At 31.8% G+C, this 25,590-nt stretch overlaps 2 protein-coding genes across 2 annotated transcripts in view; one reads left to right on the plus strand and one right to left on the minus strand.

Annotated features, from left to right (window-relative positions):
- Lar (tyrosine-protein phosphatase Lar) overlaps positions 1-25,590 on the minus strand; it is a 455,460-nt gene that overhangs the window by 252,470 nt on the left and 177,400 nt on the right. The gene's annotated exons all lie outside the window — the stretch shown is intronic.
- Positions 18,917-19,786, plus strand: LOC139905632 (uncharacterized). The gene is made up of 2 exons (XM_071889098.1): positions 18,917-19,042; positions 19,148-19,786. Exons 1-2 carry the CDS (start codon positions 18,917-18,919, stop codon positions 19,784-19,786), a joined length of 765 nt encoding a protein of 254 aa, XP_071745199.1.

The raw sequence follows: 25,590 nt of genomic DNA on the forward strand, positions 1-25,590 counted from the left end.
AAAATAGAATAGACCACTGTCAATGTGATTTTTTGCTCTCTTCTTGGCTGGCCAACGTCAGGTAAAACTTTTCTGAGTAATTTTTATTTGCCTTTAGAAAGAAGAAAGTTATGTTGGAGCACCCTGTATACATTATCTAGTTAATTTAATGAATATAGTGTAAATCATCATACTAATAGATTCTTTATTATGAGAGGGGAAAAATCTTAGCACCCAGTAAACAATGTGCGTAGAAAATCTTTTATTCTATAGCATCCAGCCACTGCTCCCTTTGTATACAACAACTTCCATCAAATTAATTAATTTGTATGAGAGAGAGAAAAAGAGGAAGAAGAAAAATGATGCGAATTAATTAATTAAGAGGAATTTGATTAAATTAAGCTGAGGATTTTTGCTTCTTTCATTATTTTGTACATACAATATTTAAAGTACAACAAAGAGTAAAACAAAAAGAGGGAAACTAAATAAATAGAAAGCCCACTTTGTGATATTTCATTGAGTAGATAGGAGAAGCCAACGTATTTACAATGTACACAGGTATCTGAATCAGCCATGTGTCCTATAGAATAATTATTATTACGTGATGATGAGTTCATCACGAGGGGGCAATGTCATCTGTTGAGTTATAACTATTTCCTACATGTATATATTGTATACTCTACGATTCTTGTTCGAGTAAATGGGGAAAAAACTATACATGTCTTGTATTCACAACATATTTCGAAATTTGAATTATTTGGAAAAAACAAATTCAAAATCTAATATCCATTTTAAATTTTTTGGAAAAAAAATTTAAATATAAATAAAAAAATAAAAAATTTTAAACATGCATATTCACAAAATTGGATTTTATGGAGAAAAAAATTCAAAAACCCGAGGCTGTTCTCAAAAATTAAATTTTTTTGGAATTTGAAAAAAAAAAATTAAGAGCATTCCCAAAATATAAAAATTTAAAAAAAAAAATTTTGAAAGATCCACAGTCGTTCACTAAATTTTAATTTGTTATGGAAAAAAATCTCAGAAATCCACATCTCTTTGCAAAAAAAAAAAAAAAAAAAAAAAAAAAAAAAATGAAATTCAAGATATTAATTTGATTTCACCCCTATTACCTCCTAAAACTTATAGTAAAAAAGAATATTCTTTAACTAACTTTGAGGTCCCTCTGTGTAACAACAAACCTACTAGGGCTCTTCATTTCCCAGGAAAGTGTCTTTGAACAGAATCCTTGATAATATTTGGATCCCGTTCGTAATTAAATAATAAGTAACTCCCTATATATTTCGGCAATAAATAATACATTTTAAGTTGGTCAAAGAAATATATTCCAATTATCATATTCTTCTTTTTCATAATTATCACTAAGTGTACGCAGGAAGTTTTTTAGAGCCCTAATTTCCCCTATTTTGAATTCCGTAACCCACTCAGTCCTGCAAATATTTAGTGATGAACATGTTATTTTTTGATGGAGCTGGATGTTGTATAATTATAAAACACACAACCTGGTCCGCGGGCTGGAAGTCAACTCACGTGTCACTCCATGTTACCCTTTTTTTTCAAGGGTGGGACATCTGAAATGCCACAGCTCTGTATATTCAATTTGTTCATCATAATATTGTGAGAGTTAATTTGATATTTTCTATGTGGTGCGACCTACTTTAAATAGTTTGAGAGCTACTACTAATCAAGTATAAACAATATATGATATTACGAGTGGGGGGGGTCGGAAAAGTTTCATACCCTACAAAGATACAAACTTTTTTGATGAATTTTTATCTTTCAACATAGTCTCCTTGTAACTCTACACACTTCTACCTACCTGCGATGCTTTCATTTCTGCAACCTGTCCAAACAGTACTTGGTGTTTTTCTCTGCTAAATAATTGTTCAAGAGACACTACTTCTTGTTTTTGGCTCAAATTACTCAGAGTTTGATTAACTTTGACGCGTCAAAGTCAATTCAACAAGTCTTTTATATGCTCTACCATTGTTTGACCCTATTACAAGGTTATACCTTCAAAAACAAATATAATTACAGCTCCATACTCAATTTCGTCCATTTTCACAAGAATACTCTCATAAACAGACTCAAAGGACTGTTTCGTACCATCTGCACGTCCAAAATGGCTGACACCTTGGTGAGTAACTGCCAACAGATCTAGAGAGATGTAAATAGCTTTTATTTATGAGTGTTCCTCAATACAGGGGTCTTCATCTTGAAGTTGGAAACTTTTCAGACCACCCTCGTATGTACTTTAATAGACAACCAATGGCTGATGAAGACTCCTCACTATGTACTTCAAATCTGATGCTTTCTTTTATGAAGAAACTCTCACATCAATATAATATGTATGTACTTACATACATAAAAGCATGTATATAGTTAGTTAGTGCCAAACATTAAGGAAATATGGTCCTCCCTCATTCCACCCAGATGGTTTTGAAAGGATTCATTTTTGTTTTCCTTCTCTTCTTGTTCCTTATAATTTAGGTAGGGAAGCATTGCTTTTTTGATATTTCCATAAATAAAGGAGGGCTCAAAGGGACCCAAAGAAATGCAGTGTCCTTCTCGTATTTATTGATTATAATCATGTTGTGTCAAGAATGAGAAAAGAACACACGCACAAGTGAAAGGAAAAGTAAAAAAAAAAAAAAGAATATAAAATCTAATAAAAATTTAATGCACGTTGTTTTCTCTCATTGAAGAAGAAGAAAAAAAAAAAATCTCCAATTTTTCAGGCAATTTAAAAATATATATATTATAATGATAATAATAAAATTAAATTATAACGTTTATCTCTCTTCCTCTTCATCTTTAGTTAATAATAAATTGCATGCTCCTTGCCCCCCCCCACTTTTTATCGTTTACAGTGTGTAGCAACATGTATTACTTTTCCAAAGAAAGGATATAGAGAGTTTTATATCTAAAAACCATAACAGATAGGGGACTTCCCCCAATTGTCCATACACAGGGAATTGGTATTTTAATACCAATTGTTTGCTTCTCTTTAAATTACTTTTTATTAAGATAATTTAGAAGAAGAATTGTTTTATGAATAAAGATTCAAAAAGTAGGTTGTAACATACTTTATTTTGATCGTTGAGGATGATTAGTTGCTTAGGTAATTAGTTATTATTTTTTAAATGTTCCTTTAATTGGTCAGATGGATTTGCAAGGAACGACTGAGGGGCGAAACTAAGTACATTGAGTTGTCTATTGAGCTAGGTAATTCTATTAGTTATTGGCTATCTTACAAAGGTTTAAGAAATGTGCATTATTCAGGTTCTATGAATTGTACAATTATGAAACTAAATTTCCATTACGCTATTTTTATAAAATATTCTATCATACGATCTATGATACAATTATACTTCAAACATCTGGTATATTTTAGCTTATTTACTGTTGTCGTTCGCATATTCTTTGAAACTTAAAATCACGAATAAAATCAACAAAAATGGTCTTAAATCATAATGCTGTTATTTACCTTTATCACTTTCAGACAAACAGATAGCCATTTTTGAAAATTGAATGATTGGAAGATTAGAAACAACGTCCCAAGGTTTTGAAGCGAGAATACCATCTGACTAGGGTTGACCTTAGTTATTAGGTCCAGTCCATTCTTAGGACCGGTGGTATCAGTCCTCGGGACTGGTCCTTCAGACTGTCGGTTCTTCAGACTATAAGTAAAACTGACTTAGAGAAAAATAAAAATAAAGTGGAGTGACGTCATCAAGGATCGAACTTTACAAGTTTTAGGACTGAGCTGGACAGGATTTTAGTCTTAAGACCAAAATGACAACCTACACGACACTACTTCTGACTAACTTTGGTTTAAGTTGAAAGTTTAAAATCATACCTTTAGTATTTTTATTTTTAAAGTAAATTTAAGCACGAAATTCTAGATACATGAAAGAAAAAAGCGTGCTTAAATTTACTTTAAAAATAAGAATGTTTTTCATTTATATGGATCTGACTTTCTTTCTCTTCCATAAGAGTCCTAAGATCATTCAACACACAACGGTTGTAGAGTTACTTCTATCAATAGGCTTCAAAGTATATTAGGCCAGCTATAAAAATGCTCATAGTTCTTTGTCAATGCAAGATGCCATTTTTCATGCATTGCATCTTTATAAGCTTATTAAAAAAAAAAAAAAATCGAATTTCGACTTTCAATGAAAAAAAAAAAATGAACAACTCACACTGCTTAACTCACCTGCAACTCCTAGACGTTATTCACCCTGTTATATGACAAAATATCCCACTTATTACAACACTATCTAAGAAATAACAATGTACTAAAGAGTGCATGTAGCTGAGTTTCTGCTTCATGCGCTCTTTCCAAAAATTTCTAAAAAAATATTAATTTTTAATAATTTTTTAAAGGTATATTTTAAACATCTTTAAAATAATGGTTAAATAAAAAATTTGGTAAATCAATATTAATGAAAAAAAGTTTCTTTAATCTGTGGAGGCCTCATTTTTGAGTGTTTTTATAATATCTTAGAACAACGTGACTATTTGATCTAATAAATAGTAACGTAGCAACGAGCATGTGTAGCCAAAGCTTAGCTCAGCGCATATTAAAATAAGAAAAGAAAATAGAGTACATTAGATAGTACCAATAGGACCAAAATTTGAAATTTGGTATAGCTGGATATTGTTTATTATGGATTTTATTCTCAAAACAAAAAAATAGCATTTAATTGTCATAAAAAATGTCCTTTGTGGGCGCGTTTTGATTTGAATACCCTTAACATATCGAGAAAAAAACATATTTTTTAATGCTGATTCTCTAAAATTATCAAGTTGAATCGAGATACAGGATTTTCATTAATTTTAGTATTGTAGATTGGAAGTACATATATACTTCATAACCTAAGTATTTGCCTTAGGTTATGAGTATTTTAGTCCGAAAGATGTTACAAGTAAATGAATATAGTCCTTCGGTACCGTCTATTAAATACATATATACTAATTGCTTTCTTTATTTTTTATACTCAAATTTTGTGTGTTATACAAAGTGTCTAAAATGCTCTAATCAAACATTCTTCCATAGTTTATAAAAACACTACTATTCTTATTTATCATTTTGTACAACAAAAACAGTCATTTAAATTCTTAAAAATACTATATTTTTATAATATATTAAGCTTGGACGCGAGTATATCATTGCTTAAGATAATTTATTCATCTGCGTAAAATATAAAAAGACACAGTCTTATTAAGTTATATAGGACATGTAGTGTGAAAGAAAGTTTTGTATGTATATCCTTTTTTACCAAAAGCAACATTTTTGGAAACCGTCCTCCTAACATTTCAAAATTCATTTATGAGCCAGTCTAATATTTATTAAAGATTAGGTCAGTATGGAAAAGCACACTCCTCTCTCATTACTCACAAAGAAGAAGAAATATAAATTATAATAAGATATATAAAAAGAAAGCTAGGAGAATCATAAAATAAATAAATATAATTGTTATTCGGAGTGAAAAAAAAAAAAAAAAAAAGAGGAGAAAAATATAAAGTAGTATTTTCTTATAGATTTATTGGTTTAATATAGAGAGTTCATTTTAATGGATCCACCATCTTTACATCTATACTACATAACGAGAACCATTACATAAATGTTTTATTAAAGCATTTCGTATAGCATTTAGTTAGAATTAAAATAAACTCGCCCCAAAACTACACTAGATATAATTAAATAGTCCTTTGATGGTTTTTTCTTTTTTTAAATCTGTAAAGAAAATAAATAAAGGGTTCCTCTTTATTGGGTAAATATTGTTTTCCTAAATGGTCAAATTATTGTCTCAAGGGAGCAAGAAAAAAAAAAAAAAAGATTCCACAGTCAATGCAATCGACAAAATACGAAATTGTTTTTCTTTTTTGTCTTTTTCGACCTTAAACTCTAAAAAACTCGGCTAAACATTTTTGAATTCGTTACAGAAAATATTGTCATCCTAAGACGGCTATAAGTACCTTTACAGCAAGAATCCGTAACAAATTTGAAAAAAAGAAAGAAAATTTGATTAATCCATAAAAAAAAATTTGAATTAAGAAATCATTTTTTGAATATATTAACAGGTTTTGTGGTCATTCCCGTCTTTTTGTATTTTTCTTCTTTCGATGTAATCAGTTAGCCAATTTTGTATGATACAATGACGATTCAAGTTCCTATTTCAATACTAATTTAGTATTGTACTGTTTTAAATGCTCAGTATCCCGGTACCACTATAATTTTAGAAAGTAACCAAAACACAATTTCTTACATATACTCATTTAATCATATATATTTTAGTGTTAGGGTTCCATCTGAATATCATAGGCCGGTTCGCAATTTTTAGTGGACCGAAATAATTCTGTTCTTTAAAAGAGTTTGGTTTGACTGGTCTCAATGAACAATTCGGGCTGCATCGCTCTTACAAAAAATTGGTCTCATTTAAAATTCGTGTTTCGTTTGAATTTTATTAAAACTTATTAGTATTAAATGTTTTAATCATTTATGGGAAGGGTAAGTTTGATACTCTAATAAATTTTTTGTCAACATCTGCAACAAAGTATTCAGGGTTTATCCCAAGTCTCTACTTTCAATGATTTGTTAACAAATTTTGGATACTGGAAAAATTTGGAAAGCTACTCTAGATATAGATATATATACTCTGTTGAAATTGTTCCAATAGCAGTGAACTTGTTTTTATTGACTTTCATTGTCTTTCTTAGCTATCTTTTTCCATAAATATAAGTAAAAAAGGAATTTAAATCTCCTTAAAATCCATGCTAGATAAATCTATCTTTAATGTGTTTGCATATTTTATAGATCATTATTTAATTGTGAAAGTACTTTTATAATATCAACATTGCATTCTTCAAGTATTAATTATAATAATAAAGTGTGCAATGTTTATAATATTCATAAAAATGTAGAATAAATAAACTATAATTTTCATAACTTAAGGACATTTTAGTTTTAAATTTTTAGCCAAAAAATTATAAAAAATACCATTTCAATAATATTGGTATTGCCACAGAGTTCATGTAAAATCAAATTCAAGTCTGATTTATCAACTACATTATACCTTTATCTATTAGTTATTCAAGGTAGTTTGTTTGTTTGCAAAGGTCTCATTTTTGAGTGTGTGGTTGTAGAACATATTTATATTATTAAATCAAAGTTTGTCTGTCTTTTATGTCTGTTTATCGACGCCTACTAACTCCAAACAATACCCGTAAATAATTTATTTTGGATATCTATAAATTTGCGATTAAGGTTAAATATGAACTTTTTTGTTTGATAACTTGACGCCATTTTAAATTTAACTTCATTATTCCTTTTTTTTGTACAAAAATATTTGTCCTTTGAATTTTGTGTCGATATCAAAGAAAACCTCTAAAATAAACCAAATTTTTGTTCCCATCTTTAATGACAGCTTGAACAGTGATAATTGAAATAATTTAAAAAAAGTTTGTTGAGTAGGATGTCTAATTTTTATAAAGCCATAAATAATTACCCAGCTCCACTTTTACACACAAGGTATTCATTACTAAATCTATCAACAAGAAAAGTATTTGCAAAATTTTAAACGCCTAATATAATCAGGATTACATAAATATAAAGCTACTACAGTTTCCCGTTTCCCGGAAAATTCCTGGTCAATAACGAAATCCCGTTCGTAAATAATAAATAGTGTATAATTTAAGTATTTTTTTTGTATTTTAAGAATAAATGATATATTTTAAGTGTGTTTTATCCGTAACATATTATCAATTACCATGTTCTTTTTTTTCATGAGCATCAATAATATTACACGGTTTGTTTTTAGAGCTTTTAAAAAAATATCAATGCAGAATTCCCTGTAGGTGAAAATCCCAAAAAAATCCTAAGAAAATGGTATCTTGAGTTATAAATACTAAAAATTACATATATACCTAAATATGAAACCACTTGCAAATTCAAGCCCTTTTTCTCCTTTGATAAGGATATCTCTCTCTTTATATTATACATAATTATTTTTTGAAAAGCAGTTCCCTACATAAAAGCAAATGTACCCTATACATATCTAAGCCTTTTTATGTATTGTATATGTATCTGACAAATGAATAAGAAAACCTACATAGAAAAGTAGTTTATACATATTACATACATACATCTAAAATGATGATATATTCAACAGCTCCTTAAGCGTTTGAAAAATGAGTGAAGGAAATAATGAGACTGTAGTAATATACAGATCGTTCAAAAATGTTAGGGGCATAGAGTGTAGAATTGTCAGAATCTCATATAAACAGAAGAACGCTCTCTTGTAACTATTTTTCAGGAAAGGCGGTAAAGGCAAAGTATGCTCTTTTGTTCCAGAAGAATAGATGTTCAAGTCCCTGTTTTTTTCGGAGTATATCAAAACTGAAGAAGTTGAGGCGGGTTATCAAATCCCCCGTGCGTGTACACGTATTCGTGTACTCGTATATATATATTAACTCTTGTTAGTTGATTAAAGGAAGTCTCTGTGAGAGCATCGCTTTCCCAGATGTACATGGGCGTCCGCAGGGGGAGGGCAGGGGCCCCTTTAAAGCATGGACACCAGATGTGAAGAAAAAAGAGTACCAGGAGAGACCTGCTTTGTACTTTAAAAAAGCTGATAGTCATCAGTAAGATAAATGGATAAATGAAGCATATTCTCATAGAGATGGTGAAATACAATTTGACCATATACCTGTTAAGATTTAAATAACTTTATTTTAACTGAGTAAAAAAATCATTCCTTTAAACGAAAATAAAAAGGAAAAAAACAAGAAAAAGAATAAAAGGTACCATGATGGAGTTCTAAGTATCCTTCCAGCGTCTCCGACTATGAGATGCACAACATCTACAACTGGAAAATGATCTATTTTTTTATTTATCAATGTTTTTATGATGCGGTTTATTGTATATTACTAACCAGACGATCTCTTTACTCACTCCGTACTCTAGGGGGAGTAATCTAGGAGTTAGACTTGTTTAGATTATATTAATTATTCATCATTTTACCTTTTATTCTTTTTCTTTTTTTTTTCCTTTTCCTTTTCGTAAAAAGGGAATTATCTTTTTTACTCAGTTAAAATAAAGTTATTTAAATCTTAACAGGTATATGGTCAAATTGTATTTCACTTGTATTTACTTGGAAATCCCTAACAAATAATTAACTAATCAACTAATCATTCATAATTATAGTATATGTTAGAAATTAAATGTTGTATCCTTTTCTATAAAATATATATCCCTTTAAAACCTCTCCATGAAAAGTTTACGTACAAAGAAACAAAAAAAAAAAAAATCACCAGGCATTAAAATATCGAAATTTGGTGTATGGACAATGGGAGACGTCACCTGTCCGATATTATTTTCAAAACTATTTAAAACAAAACTTTAAATATGAACCATCATTATGAACCAAAAATAAAACTTTTCTCAAATATATATAAAGTGTTTTATTGCCTTTTGGAAAATGAAGTTATAATATTGAACCTTTAGATGAGATAATAACATAAATTTGAAGTCGTTTTATACGTGATATTTTTGAATCCAAATAATTTTGAAATCACATTTTATTCAAAGACTACAGAAAACTCATTCAAAAATGAGCCAAGGATTTGAAATTGTCAAAAAAAGTCATGTCCTTAGCTACACATCTGTGAATTTCATACAATAATCTTAAAATGTTGTTAAAACCAATATCTATTTGAATATATTTTTATGGGAGTAGAAGTTTTATATAGGTTATATGCCCTATATGAGATTGAATATTTAATAAGTATATTGTAAAATTGGTTTTTAGAGATGGTATGCTTATAAAATTACGTAAATTTTATAATCTAAAATCATGTAAATAAAGTTGAACCTGTGAAAAAATATCCCTCATTTCCTAAAAATGTACTACTCTAATATATTAACACGGATTAATTAGTTTGGATTAGATCTATATTTGTTTTTGTGGTGAATTTAAAAATGCAAAAATAGATACAAAATGTTATGTTTCTTTGTCGTATACCTACTTAAAGAAAATCCATTTGAATTTCATTTACTTTTAAGTGCAATTTGAATAGTATAACTTAATATTTTTCTTAAAATTACATTATATTCCATACATTAAAATTGAATCAACTAAAATATATTTTTCTAATTCTTATCATCATAGTATGATTAAATATTTATTTAAAAATATTGTCATTTTTCTGAATTATGGCAACATGTAGGTATGAAGCTAAAAATTAATTTATATTTGCTTAGCATAAGGATTTTACCTATAGAAAAATAATATATGTACAGAAAAGATCCTTGTAAATATCAGCTCCCTGTTATATGATTTTGGGAGGGAATAAACTAAATTATTGCTCTACATGTAAAGTAGAAGCTTCTACGTTTAAAATTACATTAGTGCAAAGAAAAAGTTATCAATATATTTAATTAAATATGTGGTTCATCCACATAGAAACAATCTTGAAGAAAAATCAATAAAAGAAGAAAATCTCCATTCATATATATTTACTTAGTATATACATTCCGCCCTATATTTAATAGATATATTTGAGTAAATTATAGGCATTGTATTCAAATTTATGGATGAGTTAATATACCCAAGAATTTTAAGTATAGGTTAAAACTATTATTTGATTTATAACACTTATATTAACCGTGATATGACCCCTTTCTAATAATATCTATTTGTTTCTCATTCTTTTATTGAGTATGGAGGACTGATAGAAAAAGGATGGACAAGTTTTCGTACCACAAGTAACATCAAAGTCCTTGGAATCTGGGTGGGGAATGATGATTGTTTAAAGACTAATCAGAAAATTGTCAGGAGATTTAATCAAGCTACTTCTTTCTTCATGAATTTCAACCTGAATATGCACGACAAAATATCTGACTGGAACTTTACGTTGCCCCAAAAGTGGTCATCTTCTATGATTAACTCCATACATTGAGTAGACTCACAAAAATATATCCGCTATAAACAGCTCATTTCTCCAAGCGAAAAGAAGAAAGAACATGACCTATGATGGGCTTCACAGTCAACTGAATGATGGAGGACTGTCTATGATGAGCGTTTGAAAAATATGGAAGGTTCTGAGCTTTTATTGGATGATAAATATGTGTAATAGAGAGGACCCCTGGTGTTTTATTCTCAATGACTTCCTGAAAGAGAGACAATTCTTTCTTATGGGTTACCCTTATGCTACTTATAAAAATGTTCTGGAAAATCTTGCCTCATAGTCCAAACGAATTCAGTATCTATGTAAAGAGAGCATGGATGTTACTAAGGTGTTTGAATTGCCTCTCGGTTGGGGACAACCCATTGGAGAACGCTTTAAGTTTTTGGAAGTGCAACCCGTCTCTTTCGATATTCCCACGGAGGTTCGTTGTTCAACCTCAGTAATTGATAAAATGGATTAATAGTCCTTCAAATCAAGGTTAAGTCATTTTAGGGGCGTTGAAAGGCCCCTAGTGACATTTAGGATAAAAAAACTCGAGGGTTTCTACGTCAGAAATCTGGATGTGTTTCAATAAATCCACTTTGATTCCTTTTTGTGATTATTTGAGAGGGAAAAACATCAACAAAGGAGTATACCTATAACAACATCAAAGTGATAAAGAGTAAACACTTGATATCTTCTGAGAGATGGTTCAAATATCATTTACTCCCAGGAACGTTGGAGGTGTGAGCTAAATTCTTTAATGTCCCGAGGATAATTTGCCGGTTTTGTAATCAAGCGAGCGAGACTACTGACCATCTCTTCCGGAGCTGCAGGCTTTTAAGAACTTATGAACGGATCATATATGAACTGCTCGATAATTTTGGAGCAACAAGTGATAGAGGTGAATTTGTAGTACACTATTGTGGGAAGGGAAGTTATACGCCATTATTATCAAAAGTCAACAAATAATAAATGCAAAAAGGACTAAAAAAGACTTAAACCTTACAGGTATCATAACTATTATTAATTTATATATCAATGCTATTAAAGAAAGGAACTACTTTCTTCAGTTAACTAAAGACTATATTTCAATGAACTTTCTTTTTTTTTTTTTTTTTTTTGCTTGATTCTTACAATTAAAAATCTGTTGTTATTTGATGTGCTAAGCTTTTGATTGACTAGAAAATTGTCTATTTTTTCTGTAAAGATTAATTGCAACTGGCAAAAACAAACCCAACACATTTATATGTACCTAATTGTTTCTTCTGCTTAAATGGACCCCAGAGTAAAGAATAGAAGAAGGTAGAAGGACCAACTTGTTCTCTTGATTTCTTGTTTTTCACTACGTGGATGTATGTAAAAACAGTTCTTCTACTCCTTTCTTCTGTATATAGAGTCTTTCTTAGAGAATATTTCCCTTCATACTTAAATATATAAATAAATATGTATCCTTATATCTCACTAAATAGCAAATTTGCTTTGTTTTTGAGCTCCAACTTTTGTTTCTTTTCTTTTCTTACTTTTTTATTTTATTTTTAAAGTATGAAACTTTTATAATATATATATATAATACATTAATATAATATATGTATTGTATGTACATATTTCTGTATAATTTATAATAATAATATGAAGTTGTATAAATATTCTTTTCAAATAAAATATTTTCAAAAAAGTCGTTCTGTTATGAATGTACAATTTTATGTTATTTGTTTCATCTTCTTTTTTTCGCCCTACATACCTGCTGCCTGAATACATATGAAAAAGAGAGTCGAATAAAAGGCATAGAGTAATAATAAAACCTGAAGCCTCATACATAGTGTCATTATTTTGACTTTTTTAAACTTGCCATCAGATTTGCCAAAAAACAACAGCATTATATTAGAAAATATGACGCTTTACATTAAGAGTAAAGAAACCAAACTTTTAGTAGGATGAACCAGTTATAAAAAAAGTGATTTTTATTGAATCAAGAAAAGACAACTCAAAACCAACATTGTCATATTTTTAAATACTAAACATAGCTTTCATTTTTATTCAATATATTCTTAAAATAATAAGTGTAATCCACATTAAATGTGGAGAAATATTATTAAAGCTTTCTTTTATTTTTGATGGCCCATATATTTTCATGCCTCATTCTTTGATCAAAATTTTGTAGTCCTAGGGGATATAAAACTACAAACGGCAAGGTTTTTTGAACACAAAACCCAACATATATTTTTCTGTTTGGGCTTGTATTCACTCAGAACGATGAAAAGCTGTAAATAGGGTTGTGAATTTAGTTGAAATGATTGAGAATGACGACTGCAATTGCTATACGGGTTATCTGTTTTATTCAATGAGCTACTATTTATTGACAATAAATAGTAAATAATACCAATACAACTGATCAAAGTACGTGTATGAACTTCCCCCCCCTCCTTTTCTTTCCCCCCTTCAACTCAACTCACTCTCAACATTTGGATCAACCTTTAATTAGTAATCAAATGACGAAACAATGAGCATGGGATCAAATATATTTTGGTACAATAATGTGAAGGAAAGAATCTGACTCCCCCTTTTGTGCGTTGTCGTGTCGTGTAAAAGGATACCCAGAGTCGATATTTTATTGGGGCTTGGATGACTTTCATGTACTCTTGTCATTGAACTTAACAGAATAATAGTGTTTGGTCAGGGGATCTCTCAAGCTCTTAATCTTATCATTCATAAAGGTGGCGACTGCATGCCTCCAATTTCTGTGAAAATACCCTCGAAACCTTGGATGTGAATATTTTTAATCACCATAGAAGAAGTAAATAATAGTTTGAAAAACATTACCTTGTGAACAGGGCCTTAATAATATATATTTCTTTATTTTTAAATACTTTTTCCTTTCCGGGAATTTAATCTGTATGAAATTTCTTCATTTATAAAGGTTGCTTCGAGTGACGATGAATATTGTATTTCACTTCCGTTTTTCCCTTATAAATTTTTATCAAAATAGCTTTTTATATTATTAAATTGAGACTAAAAATTAACAACTTTTATACTTTTCCTGTTGAAATTTTATCTTTTACTTGCTTTAGTTAAGATAAGTACCGTGTGCAGCAGCGAATCATGTAATAGGATTTAAACTGGTTTAGAGCTTGTAATCCTTCTTTTAAACTATTTTAAGTTACATGAGCTTAATCTATAATCTAATATAAAGATTTTTTTAAAATAACATTTGCATTACGATCAAAAGTGACGATGGAGGTTCAAAGAAAATCTGACTTGCTCGACACCCATGTCAATGTAGAAAAATTGTCAGCATCGTCGGCCGCTTGGAGAGGCTCGTCTACAAGGTGAAGAAGCTGAAAAAGGATGGCCTGAGCCTTGCAAGGAGTCCCGGCAGCGGTAGTCTCAACAACATTCAGTCTCCAGCCTTTTTGGACTCGGTGAAGGAGAAGATAGACAGGTGCCTGATGCAGACCATCAAAAAGAAGGTCAAGGACCTTGAGGTCTCTGAGAAGACGTTCAGGAGGTCAACCTGGGAGCCGTCTCTTACTTTAGAAGATGACGTCAGCGCTTTACGGAGGTGACAAAGGTGAGGAGGATTGAGAAAGAGACGAAGCAACTCAGTTGGCTTCTCTTACAAGAAGACTTGGAACGTTGACCAGGCGAGTAATGCTAGGAATGAGAGGTACCTCACTTACCATATTAATGAAGTACCTACCATTAACTCGACAAAGCATCCTACTTCGGTCATGATGTTCGGATTAGTGTGCTCCGACAGGAACACTGACTCACTCGCTCGAAAATGGACTTAGGGTGGGCATGTAGGAGTACTTCGTCCTCATGAAACAACGTGGTGAAGTCGTGGCTGGATGAGAACTTTCCGGAGGGGGGCGACGTGTTCCAGTAGGATAGTACCCTGTCCCACAAGTACAAAAAGATATAAGAACCTTACAAATTTCTAGCTGTGGGACATGTGGCCCCCAAGCTCGCCGTACCTCAACCCTTTGGACTATGGGATGTGTGACATTGAGAGGAAGGCTTGTGCGACCTCTCACCCCAATAAGGAGTCCCTGAAGACTGCGTTGGGCAAGGAGTGAGAGGATAGGAGCCATGACTTTGTGAGGAATAGGTGCTTGGCCTTCAGCTCCAGGATCGAGGCCAGGCTAATCACATCCCAATGAACCAACAAAAATTTCAATTCTCTTTCTCATTTATTTTCGAAAATCTTGGTAAAATTGTACATGGGAATAAATTACTGTACGATTCGCTGACGCACACTGTAGTATAATATATATTCATATGTTAATATTTTAATCCATGGAAAACGTTTCAAGAATATTTACATTACCTATTTATATGTTAAAAAGGGTGAAAGTAAAATAAATCAACACTTAACCAAATTAATTCTAAAATAAAAGTCACTTTTCAACGAGAAGAACTCGTCATCAACTAACAAATTTAAGAAGTTTCATGACACACGATTTTTGAATTGAAAAGGGATAATTAGGATAATATGAAACGACTTTTCAATATCTCCAATATATTTTAATCGATAATAGCCATGTAGTAATAAATTTCAGAGTGTATATTACCTTAATGTTTTGCATTGGTTACATTAGTAAAATGAAACTAAATGGAGTTTTTGAAATTATTTAACTACTAATTATGTAGGTAATAATGATTAAACAGTGATTAATAAAATGACTTGTACGGCACATATAATTAATTAACACTTATTGTTGTGTACCGCAGACATAAATGTGGGTACTGGGCAGCAAGGATTTTGTCAGGCTTCATATAGTCTACACCTCTTATTTTGCAACGTTTGACAAATCTATGCAAAAATTCCAAGTTTCGCCAGCTCTGGATGCACTTCCAACAAATTGATGATTTGAAAACTTCATCACAATATCAGAAACATCCACTAAGCCATGATCAATATTACTCTAATTAGTGTGTCTCGTTTTACCCTAGAGAGCTCTTTAATATATTTTATTATGTTAATTAAAAAACAACTATCATCTCAGAAAATAATGCTTATTACTGCATCATTTTTCATATTGTTTTTCTTTGTTTTTTTCTATTGTATTTTTGTTTGTACAACGAACTTAAACCACTAATAGAGTACAATTAAAAAAATTAAAGAATATTTGAAAAAAAAAGAAGTTATAAACAACAAATATATACTTTATTCGCATGGCTGGCAAAATTAGCTTGAGTGCAATATGGTTGAAATATCATGTCATTTACTGTCACGTGTCAAAACAAAGTAATTCTAGGATGAATAGTTATATTAGTGTATATTTGGTTGTGTCTCCTGTGAACTCAGTTACCCCTACTACTTATATATATTCAATCTATGTCTCTAGATATAGATATGTGGATATATGTGAAAAGGTCGAAATAGTGAACATAAAAAATAAAAAAAAGTGTACGATATTAATGATCAGAAAATATATGTATTTTGATTGATTATTCCTTTCTAATTTTGTTTGAATTTATGGTCGCCAAGCATTGCAACTTTTCATACATTTAGTGATCTCTGTTAGCAGATGGATATCACGTCTCTCAAACTTAGCATACTTTTTATCACATTCTCTCTTTGGCATAATTTTTACTTAATTTATTTTTCTTCTCCTTTAACTTTATTCATTCTAGAGAGATTACATGCATAATATATATATATATATAAATATAAACATTTTAGTTTATAATTAAGTCTTGAGAAAAGAAGTTCCGATATGAAAACAATAAGGATATTTAAGATAAAATTAATTGACTAAAATATATCTATACTTTTTTGAAATGATAAAAAAGGTGACTCCCAATCTACGGTATTTCAATTGAATAACAACTAAATTATGATATAAACTAAGCAACTAAACACAAATGAAAACAAAACAAAAAAACAATTAAATAGGTTTGTTAAATTGATTTATTTTGAAACTTTCTATAAGAGCAAATCAATCGGCGCAGGAGTTTTAAAAATTTATCTGAAAAAGAGAAATAATGCCCTATTAGATCTCCCGCATAGCTTCATGAAGTTAAACCAATGTTCATTTTATTTTAGTTTTGTGAAACTTTCGACTGAGATGATCAAGATTGTCAAAATGGAGTAAAATAATAAAAAAAAAAAGATTGGTCAATATACAGGGAGCGGGGATCAAATTTTCGCCTACTTTGAACGTTGATAACTTGAAGACGACATTATCAAATAAAAACCGGTCACCAAAAAGGAAAGCTATTCTCGTCAGCTGACGATACGTAGTTCAGTTAGCACCATGCCGTCATCATATGAGGAGATAAAGAGCTATAAGTGGAACGAGGAGTTTTCGAGGTCCCCCGTAGTCATGGCATTGGTTAATAATGGAGGTGAAATCTCCAATTCAATGGTTGCTTCAACCTTAGGAGTGAATTTACGGACTGTTCAGCGTATACGTAAGAAGCTAGAGGACACCTGGGATGTTGATGCCACCATAAAGAGGGCACCCAAGGGCACAAGGTCATGTCATGCCTCCCCACATGTTTGAAACGGGTCTAAAGGTCAATACAGAGGTCTACCTGGATGTTATGGAGAAGGTGGTTCTGCCCTGGATCCACGGGAGGCCGGAGACAGGCCCTGGGTGTGGCAACAGGACTCAGCACACTGACATGTGTCCAAAATCTCCATGCAGTGGTTAACCGAGAACTGTTATGACGTCGTAACCAAGGATTTGTGGCCTCCTAACTCTCCCGACCTTAATCCTTTGGACTATTTTGTCTGGGGCTATGTCGAGAGACATACCAACAGACATCCCCATAGCACCAAGGCCAGTCTGATAGACTCCATCAAGGAGGTATTCGGCAACATGGACAATGAGATGGTCAGTAGAGCCTGCGTCCGGTTCAGAGGCCATATTGAGGCTGTTATTGATGCCAATGGTGATTATATCGAATGAATGGCTACTCTATACCTATATGCTCGTCATAGTTTTGATTTTCAATAGAAAAGTTAAAAAATTTATATTTTGTGTTGTTTTTTGTATACCCAAATTTTCAAAATGAGTTCTTTGTCTAGAATTATACCGCAAGTCCAAAAATATGAACGTTTATAATTAAATCTAAAAAAAATAAAAATAAATACTAGAACCAGATCGAAATATCAACAGGGTGAAGTTCGAGAACGATTGGTAATTGGCCAATGTTAGACGTTTATTATCGATATTTTTTACATACCTAAAAATAACAAAATGATTTTTTTAAATTCTTATACTCATACAAAATAGTGAATGATTGGCAAGCCAATTTTTTTAGAATATATATAATTACATGAAATAAATAAATTAGCTATTTTTTCAGGAAAAATATATTACCCGGTAATTTTCATTAGGTATAAAATCCCGAAAAATATTACCCAATGGGATTCTTGGAGAGAAATCCTAGAATTAAAGAAACGATTGTACGTTCGTGTACCCCTAATAATTCCGGGCAATGCCAGGCTCTACCGCTAGTGTTTTAATAATTCAATAAATATTCTATAGATGGAACACCCACTTTTTTCCCCATTTTTTTCTTGACTAACTAAAGGCTATTTTTTCTTTTAGTGGAGGAGTTAGGCAATGAAAGGGGAAAAATAGTGTGTGTTCCTTGTATAATTGTAGATCAAATATATATATGTTACGGGTAATCAGGAAAATTTGCTCTCTCATATGATTCTTGAGCGTAGAAGTCCCCAAGGGGGAGTTCTTTCACCATTGATATGGAACATCGTCATGGACTCCTTGCTGACGAAATTCCTTAGTGGACCGGTTAGGGCAGTACCGACGATGTTGTTTTGTTGATAAGTGGAAAACATCCTCTCTCCGTTGTCAACAATATGCAAGAATCAATGAATGAGGTTCTAAGGTGGGGCGAAATGAATGATCTGATTTTTAACCCAGCAAAGTCTAGTGCAATCGTCTTCTCAAAAGCATATAAATTATGATCAAAATACTTTCCACGATTAGAAATGGGTGGTAAAGAAATTGAATTTTCAACACAAATGAAATACTTGGGGGTTGTTTTTGATCAATGTCTTACTTGGATGGAACACCTTAAAGAAAAAGCTGCCAAGGTATCTCGTATATGGAACATGGTAAAGGCAGTTATAGGACAAAAATGGGGCTTCACCTCCGAATAAGTTTTCTGGCTGTACGTAGCAATGGTCAGGCCAATTATCTCTTATGGATGACTCATATAGGGACATTCAATTACCACAAAGAAAAGCGCCATTAAGATACTGAACAAAATTGAAAGAAAAGTACTTCTGGCAATGACCGAAACACTTCGATCAACGCCACCAGCAGTAATGGGATCTGTCTTAGGTATAATTCCCCTAGACCTGTTTCTTCAATCTCAAGCAACGAAGTCCAGATGGAGAACAAGAAACTTCCTTGTAGATACATGGGATGGAATTGGTAGCCTTCCTACACGTCGTGGACATCGCTTCTCCAGCGATAAAATAATCACTGAACTACAATTAAATCAATCCAGGGATTACATCAAAGGTAGTCGTACATGGATAAAGAACCAAGAAGTAAACGGGCCTGACATTATTTTATATACAGATGGATCAAAAGATAAAGAAGGCAATACTGGTGCCGGATGGGCAATTACTCGAGGTGATACGTCACTTCATCAAACCAATGTATCATTAAATAAAGAATTTACTGTCTTCCAAGCAGAGATCTTTCCTATTGCACGATCAGTAAAAGCGCTTACTCGAATGGAAAAACCATCAGGAGATGTTGTAATACGATCTGATTCCCAATCAGCTATTACTGCCATCCTTAACCATTCACATCTTCACTTGGACAAAATAGGAGCTGAGGTCTATTAATCCTTAATGCTAAATGATGAAGGTGCACTGCCTAATGATCAACCTTTAAGACCAGCGGTTCACTTACACAAGTAATGAGCTTGTGTGCATTATAGGCTATTGAAAGGGGTTCTTGATTCTAAGGAAGCGATGGAGGCGAGTCATAATCCACCTCTTGAACATGCGGGTATTTTGTACAACCGGTTGGTAGGCTGTATTTTAGAATGTACTAGAGGAGAGGTGTCTAGCCTATCAATATAATGGGCTCCATTGCTACTTAAATTATTTTGGTTGGCCAAAGAACCTATTAAGTTAAATTTTTTTAAAAATGGTTATTTATAGTAAAACTACTAAATACAAATTTATTTCAATTTTAGACAAAATATCATTAAAGGCAAATTAATGCCAAACTGCATTAATAAGGTAAACTGACATCCCTGTTATAATCTCAGAAAATAGAAAATACTATCAATTTTTTGACATATATTGCGACACCTTTACTAAAAAAATACTACTCTAAGTGAGAATGAGTAGTGGGCCACACCTAAACATTTGGTAGACTGCAATGGGATCCTGTGATCCATAGGTTGGACATCCATGCACTAGATAATTATTGCTATGAAATTGTATCTTAATCAAATCCTTGATGGTCAAATTGCTTGCAATGTATTGCTTCATTACCAAATTACTCACATTCATTTTACCTGACTATGTAAATGAAGTTAAAATGACCTTGGAAAAAATTTCTTGGAAATTTTATAGATTACCTGAGCATTATTTTGCACATTGCCGTAACATATATATATATAGGAATATGTCCTACATCTGGGAGCACTATATACAGTGTATCCTATATACACGCTCAATGCTACATGCAAAACACATGCAACATATCAATAATATGACTACATTGTTATTTTTTATACTAAAAATGCGTTATTCATTCCTCCAAATTTACATACAGGTTAACTTTTCTTTATTAGTATAGATTTAATATTATTTTTATTTACTTACACCAGTATAAAGTTTTTATTTACATATTTACTCCTCATGTACACATATATGTCAATCATAATGCATTTTTAATCGAAATTAAACATTCTCAAAAGTATATGAATATTTATTTATTTAAATTGAAGGGGGAAAACCCCCGTGATTGAAGGGTTTAAAAAATGAAAAAAATAGGATATGTGCACATATCAAAGTCACTTTTTTTAAGATATATTTTTGTACATACATCATTTGGTTATTTGAAATAAATAGATTATACAGATATAAGAAAATTCATTACTAAATGTGTATAAATATATCTAAATGGTATAGCACCAAGAAATAATTTATACATGGAACACGCCCTTTGTTTTTTTTCTTCCTATTTTTTTTATTTATGTAAGGAAGGGAATACAATAGTTTTTTTCATTTTTTTTTGTAGGTGATGGGTATGTGTATGAACGCGTTATATATAAGTAATAAGATAAAATTAGATAATATTTAGTACTTAAAAAACTTTATAAATAGTTATGTGATTGTTTGACTCAGTATTGTTGGATCACGTGTCAAAGTATAACACCAGCAAAAAGAAAATACGCCATATTTTACAGTTTTTCTTTGGTAAAGGCGGAAGTGCAATCCAGGCGGCTTACATTGTGTCACGTCTTTATGATCATGATACTGTAACAGCCCATCAATAGCAATTTTGAAAATATGGATAAAATATTGGAAATCTTTGAATCCGACCGTCATATAAGCACTTTTTTTAATTGGCAAAGAGATATGTAATCATTAATCTTTAATTCTTGAAGAGAGGACATCTATGTATATAATCCCCACGAGTGTACGTGCTTGAAAGACGGAAAATGGCACTGATGAGCGGTTGTTAAGTTATTAAAAGTGACAGCAGAATAATTCCTGTATATATTCTTCGAAGTTAAGGAGTAGAATTTGTGTTTATGACAGCCAATTGCTCTCAATTATTCAAACTGTAAGGGATATCCTTTCATTTTACGGCAATCAAAGGCATTAATTACTAGAAAGCTTACATCACATGAGCCGATATACCTTTACGAACTTAGAGCAATTTTTATAGGATCTCTTGCTAGATATACCAACCTTTCCTTGAAGATCCCTAACGCTGATGACATATTCTAGATCCCAACGGCAAAGGAAGGGAAATTCTACCCATTGGTATAACCCCAACATAAAAAGCTACTAAAGTAACTCCTCAGAAGTTTTAGAATTTCACACCCTCAATTCTTGATTTTTATTTTTATTTCAATTATTTTTATATAGTAACAATTATGGATGTGTTTTAGTTTAAAATCAAGGACACTCAACTTCCACCACAAGAATATACTGCTTGCATGAAATAAGCTATTTTGTGCTTTTATTTTTCATCTGGCCTCCTTCATAGAAATTTTTGAAAGTTCTTAAATGCAGCAATAACTTGAAACTATAACATTTATTTACGTAATTGCATTGTACATATAAAAGGAACGTTGAATAATAATATAAAAAAACTGACTAGGAATTATAAAGAGTAATTCAATTTATATTAATTTTTTTAATTAATATTTAAAAAAAGAAGGCAACTTCTACTCATTTATGTTTAATTATTTTGACGTTTTGCAAGAGTTATGATTTGATGGTTAATATATAATATCAATATATACCAGGTGGTCCGTTGAAATCTGAACACTTCAATAATGAATCAAGGTTGAGTGGTTGAAATTAATTCATATTTTGATATATTAGATCATAAGCAATTAGTTGCAAAAGAAAAACATACCTGAGCTCTTAGCTAACGCACAAGTAGAGAAAATGGCATTGTCACTGGCTCTTTCAAAAAAGAACAAACTGGGCCCGAAGGAGTTAAAGAAAACAGGTTAGGCCAATCCAATCAACTCCATGAAGGACTATGCAATATATATAGGTATTTTACACCATACAGGAAAGCTATTCTTGTCAGCTGACGATAAGTAGTTCAGTTAGCATAATGCCGTCATCATATGAGGAGATAAGAAGCTGTAAGTGGAACGAGGAGCATTCGAGGTCTGCCGTAGTCATGGCATTTGTTAAATAATGGAGGTGAAATCTCCAATTCAACGATTGCTTCAACCTTAGGAGTGAATTTACGGACTGTTCAGCGTATCCGTAAGAAGCTAGAGGACACCTGGGATGTTGATGCCACCATAAAGAGGGCACCCAAGGAGAAGGGCGCCGACAGGAAGATCAGGAACACCGACTTTGTCGACAAGGTGAAGAAGATGGTTGAGGATGACCCTACCAGGTCCATGAAGGCCGGAGACAGGCCCTGGGTGTGGCAACAGGACTCAGCACCCTGACATGTGTCCAAAATCTCCATGCAGTGGTTAACCGAGAACTGTTATGACGTCGTAACCAAGGATTTGTGGCCTCCTAACTCTCCCGACCTTAATCCTTTGGACTATTTTGTCTGGGGCTATGTCAAGAAACATACCAACAGACATCCCCATAGCACCAAGGATAGCCTGATGGACTCCATCAAGGAGGTATTTGGCAACATGGACAATGAGATGGTCAGAAGAGCCTGCGGCCGGTTCAGAGCCCGTATTAAGGCCGTTATTGATGCTAACGATGATTATATCGAATGAATGGCTACTCTATACCTATATGCTCGTCATAGTTTTGATTTTCAATAAAAAAGTTAAAAAATGTATATTTTGCGTTGTTTTTTGTAAAAAAATATTTTGGCGACAAATTGATCCCCGCTCCCTGTACTGTCAAGAGAGCTATAAAAAAGTGGCTGGAAAGAGCCTTGTGCACTTGGACAGTCAATTTTTGACACCAGCAATATAAAAAAAACCATTTTTTCGTTGCAAGACTCTTTCGAATTATGTTAAAATCTTTTTTGAGGCTTTTGGGCCCCCTACAGCATAAAAAATAAATATATATGAATTTCAATATAATTATAATATCTTCCCTGGACTCATGCAAATTTAAATGTAGGTTAACCTAACATTAGTAGTAATTCATTTTCTTTATCTAAAATCATATTAAAGGCAGTTAAGAAGCGTCTTAATTTAATAGTATCATAATGATTACTCCTGCCTTTTCCTCCCACTCCACGAACAGACCATCCTTGCTTAGATCTTTTACTTCATTTAGGCGAATAATATGATATTTTAGCATGTTATGGATATAATTAAAATAGAAAGCTAACCGAAAAGGTAAAATCCACAGCGGATATATCAACTTTGAAAAAAAAAAAAAAAAACATGCCTTTTTAGTTCTTGTGTTAACATTTTTTAGCCAGCCACAGCCAGCCCAAAAGCCAAATGGACAATAATGAAAGAGATAGTAACGAAATTTAGTTAAAATAAGATAATTTTCTTTAGAGATATGAAAAAAAAAAAAAGTTTTGTCGAGTGTTGCGTACTCTTGAAGGCAAGATTTATTACACTTTTGATTATTGAAGTGTTCATCTTTTTTTTATTAGCTGCTGTTAAATTTGTTGACTAAATATACATTTTTGACATATCATATTAGTTGAAGGAATGCTTGAGTTACAAAGGGATATCCTTAGCAATGAAAACAACAAATGATGTGGAATGACTTCTTAATTTGTTTTACGTGTGATGTGTTTAACTGGGTTAAAGAAATAGCTACTACAACGTAATAACAGGGTCTTTATTCACATCATTATTTGTTCCTAAGTAAGACTCATAACATCATTAAAAAAGTATTATAAGTAGCATCACCTTTATTGTCTCACATAACTTTTCTTCAATAGAAACAAAGGTACACAATCTTTGGTAATGAGCCAATTCTTCCCAGCTATGAAATTTTTATTCAAAACTTAATTGGAAAGGTCCACAGATTCAAAGGAGCTAATTTTAATCAACCACACAACGGTCAAAAGACTTACTAGGAGAAAATAAGACGAAAAATCGATAATGGAAAACAAATTACACGGTGCATTTGTGTGTATTTTCAAATATTCGGTCTAAATAAATTTCATTAATAACGTCATCCAACGGATATTCTGATGATATACAGGGTAAAATAACGAAATTAGAATTTATCTACTTTAAATTAACAAATTTTTTAAAGATTTGTTCAAATATAAAAGACCAAACAATAGATCCAACCATTTAAAAATTCATTCAAGCCTACGTTGGCTTCAATAACGGCCTCGATTCCGTTCTTGAACTAAGCAAAGGCCCTGAAAACTAAAGATTTATCTAAATTCAAGCATTCTAGGACTATGGAGTCCATCTGGACCTTATGTTGAGCTTTGACTCAAGGTAGCTGCAGAAAAAATAATCCATCGTATTCAGGTTGGGGGAGCTAGGAGCCCTTAGCTGTAGCACTTCCTTCCTTGTGATCACTCCCTTGGAGCCCCTGGTCTCCACCAGACCCTTCCTTAACTCTGAAACCCTTCTCTTGTAGATCTGTCTCATCTATGAGGCCTCAGTATTACTAATCTACATACCCTTGTTCACCAAAATCATCACAACAGCACACCTGATTTCTACTTCTAAAAATGAAGAAGGCTTAAAATATTCAACTTGGGGGTTTGACTACTAAGTGTAACTTATATATGTATACTTCACTACAAAAGTATAACGAAATTTTATCATCATATATGCTACAAAAATCAGAAATTTGAAGTGCCAGATTTCTTTGTTACAGGTCATGTATTTTAATGAATCTTATGTCAAGTGAAATTATAACTCAATGCAAATTTAAAGTAAAGCACTTTCTAAATGATGTCTAATTGTACACAAATCTAAGCTATTAAAATTTGGTTCATTATAGTAAAAAAGTCCTAAGCAGCCTTTAAAAAA

Source organism: Lepeophtheirus salmonis, chromosome 6, assembly GCF_016086655.4.
Source record: "Lepeophtheirus salmonis chromosome 6, UVic_Lsal_1.4, whole genome shotgun sequence".
NCBI classification, from domain to species: Eukaryota; Metazoa; Arthropoda; class Copepoda; order Siphonostomatoida; family Caligidae; genus Lepeophtheirus; species Lepeophtheirus salmonis.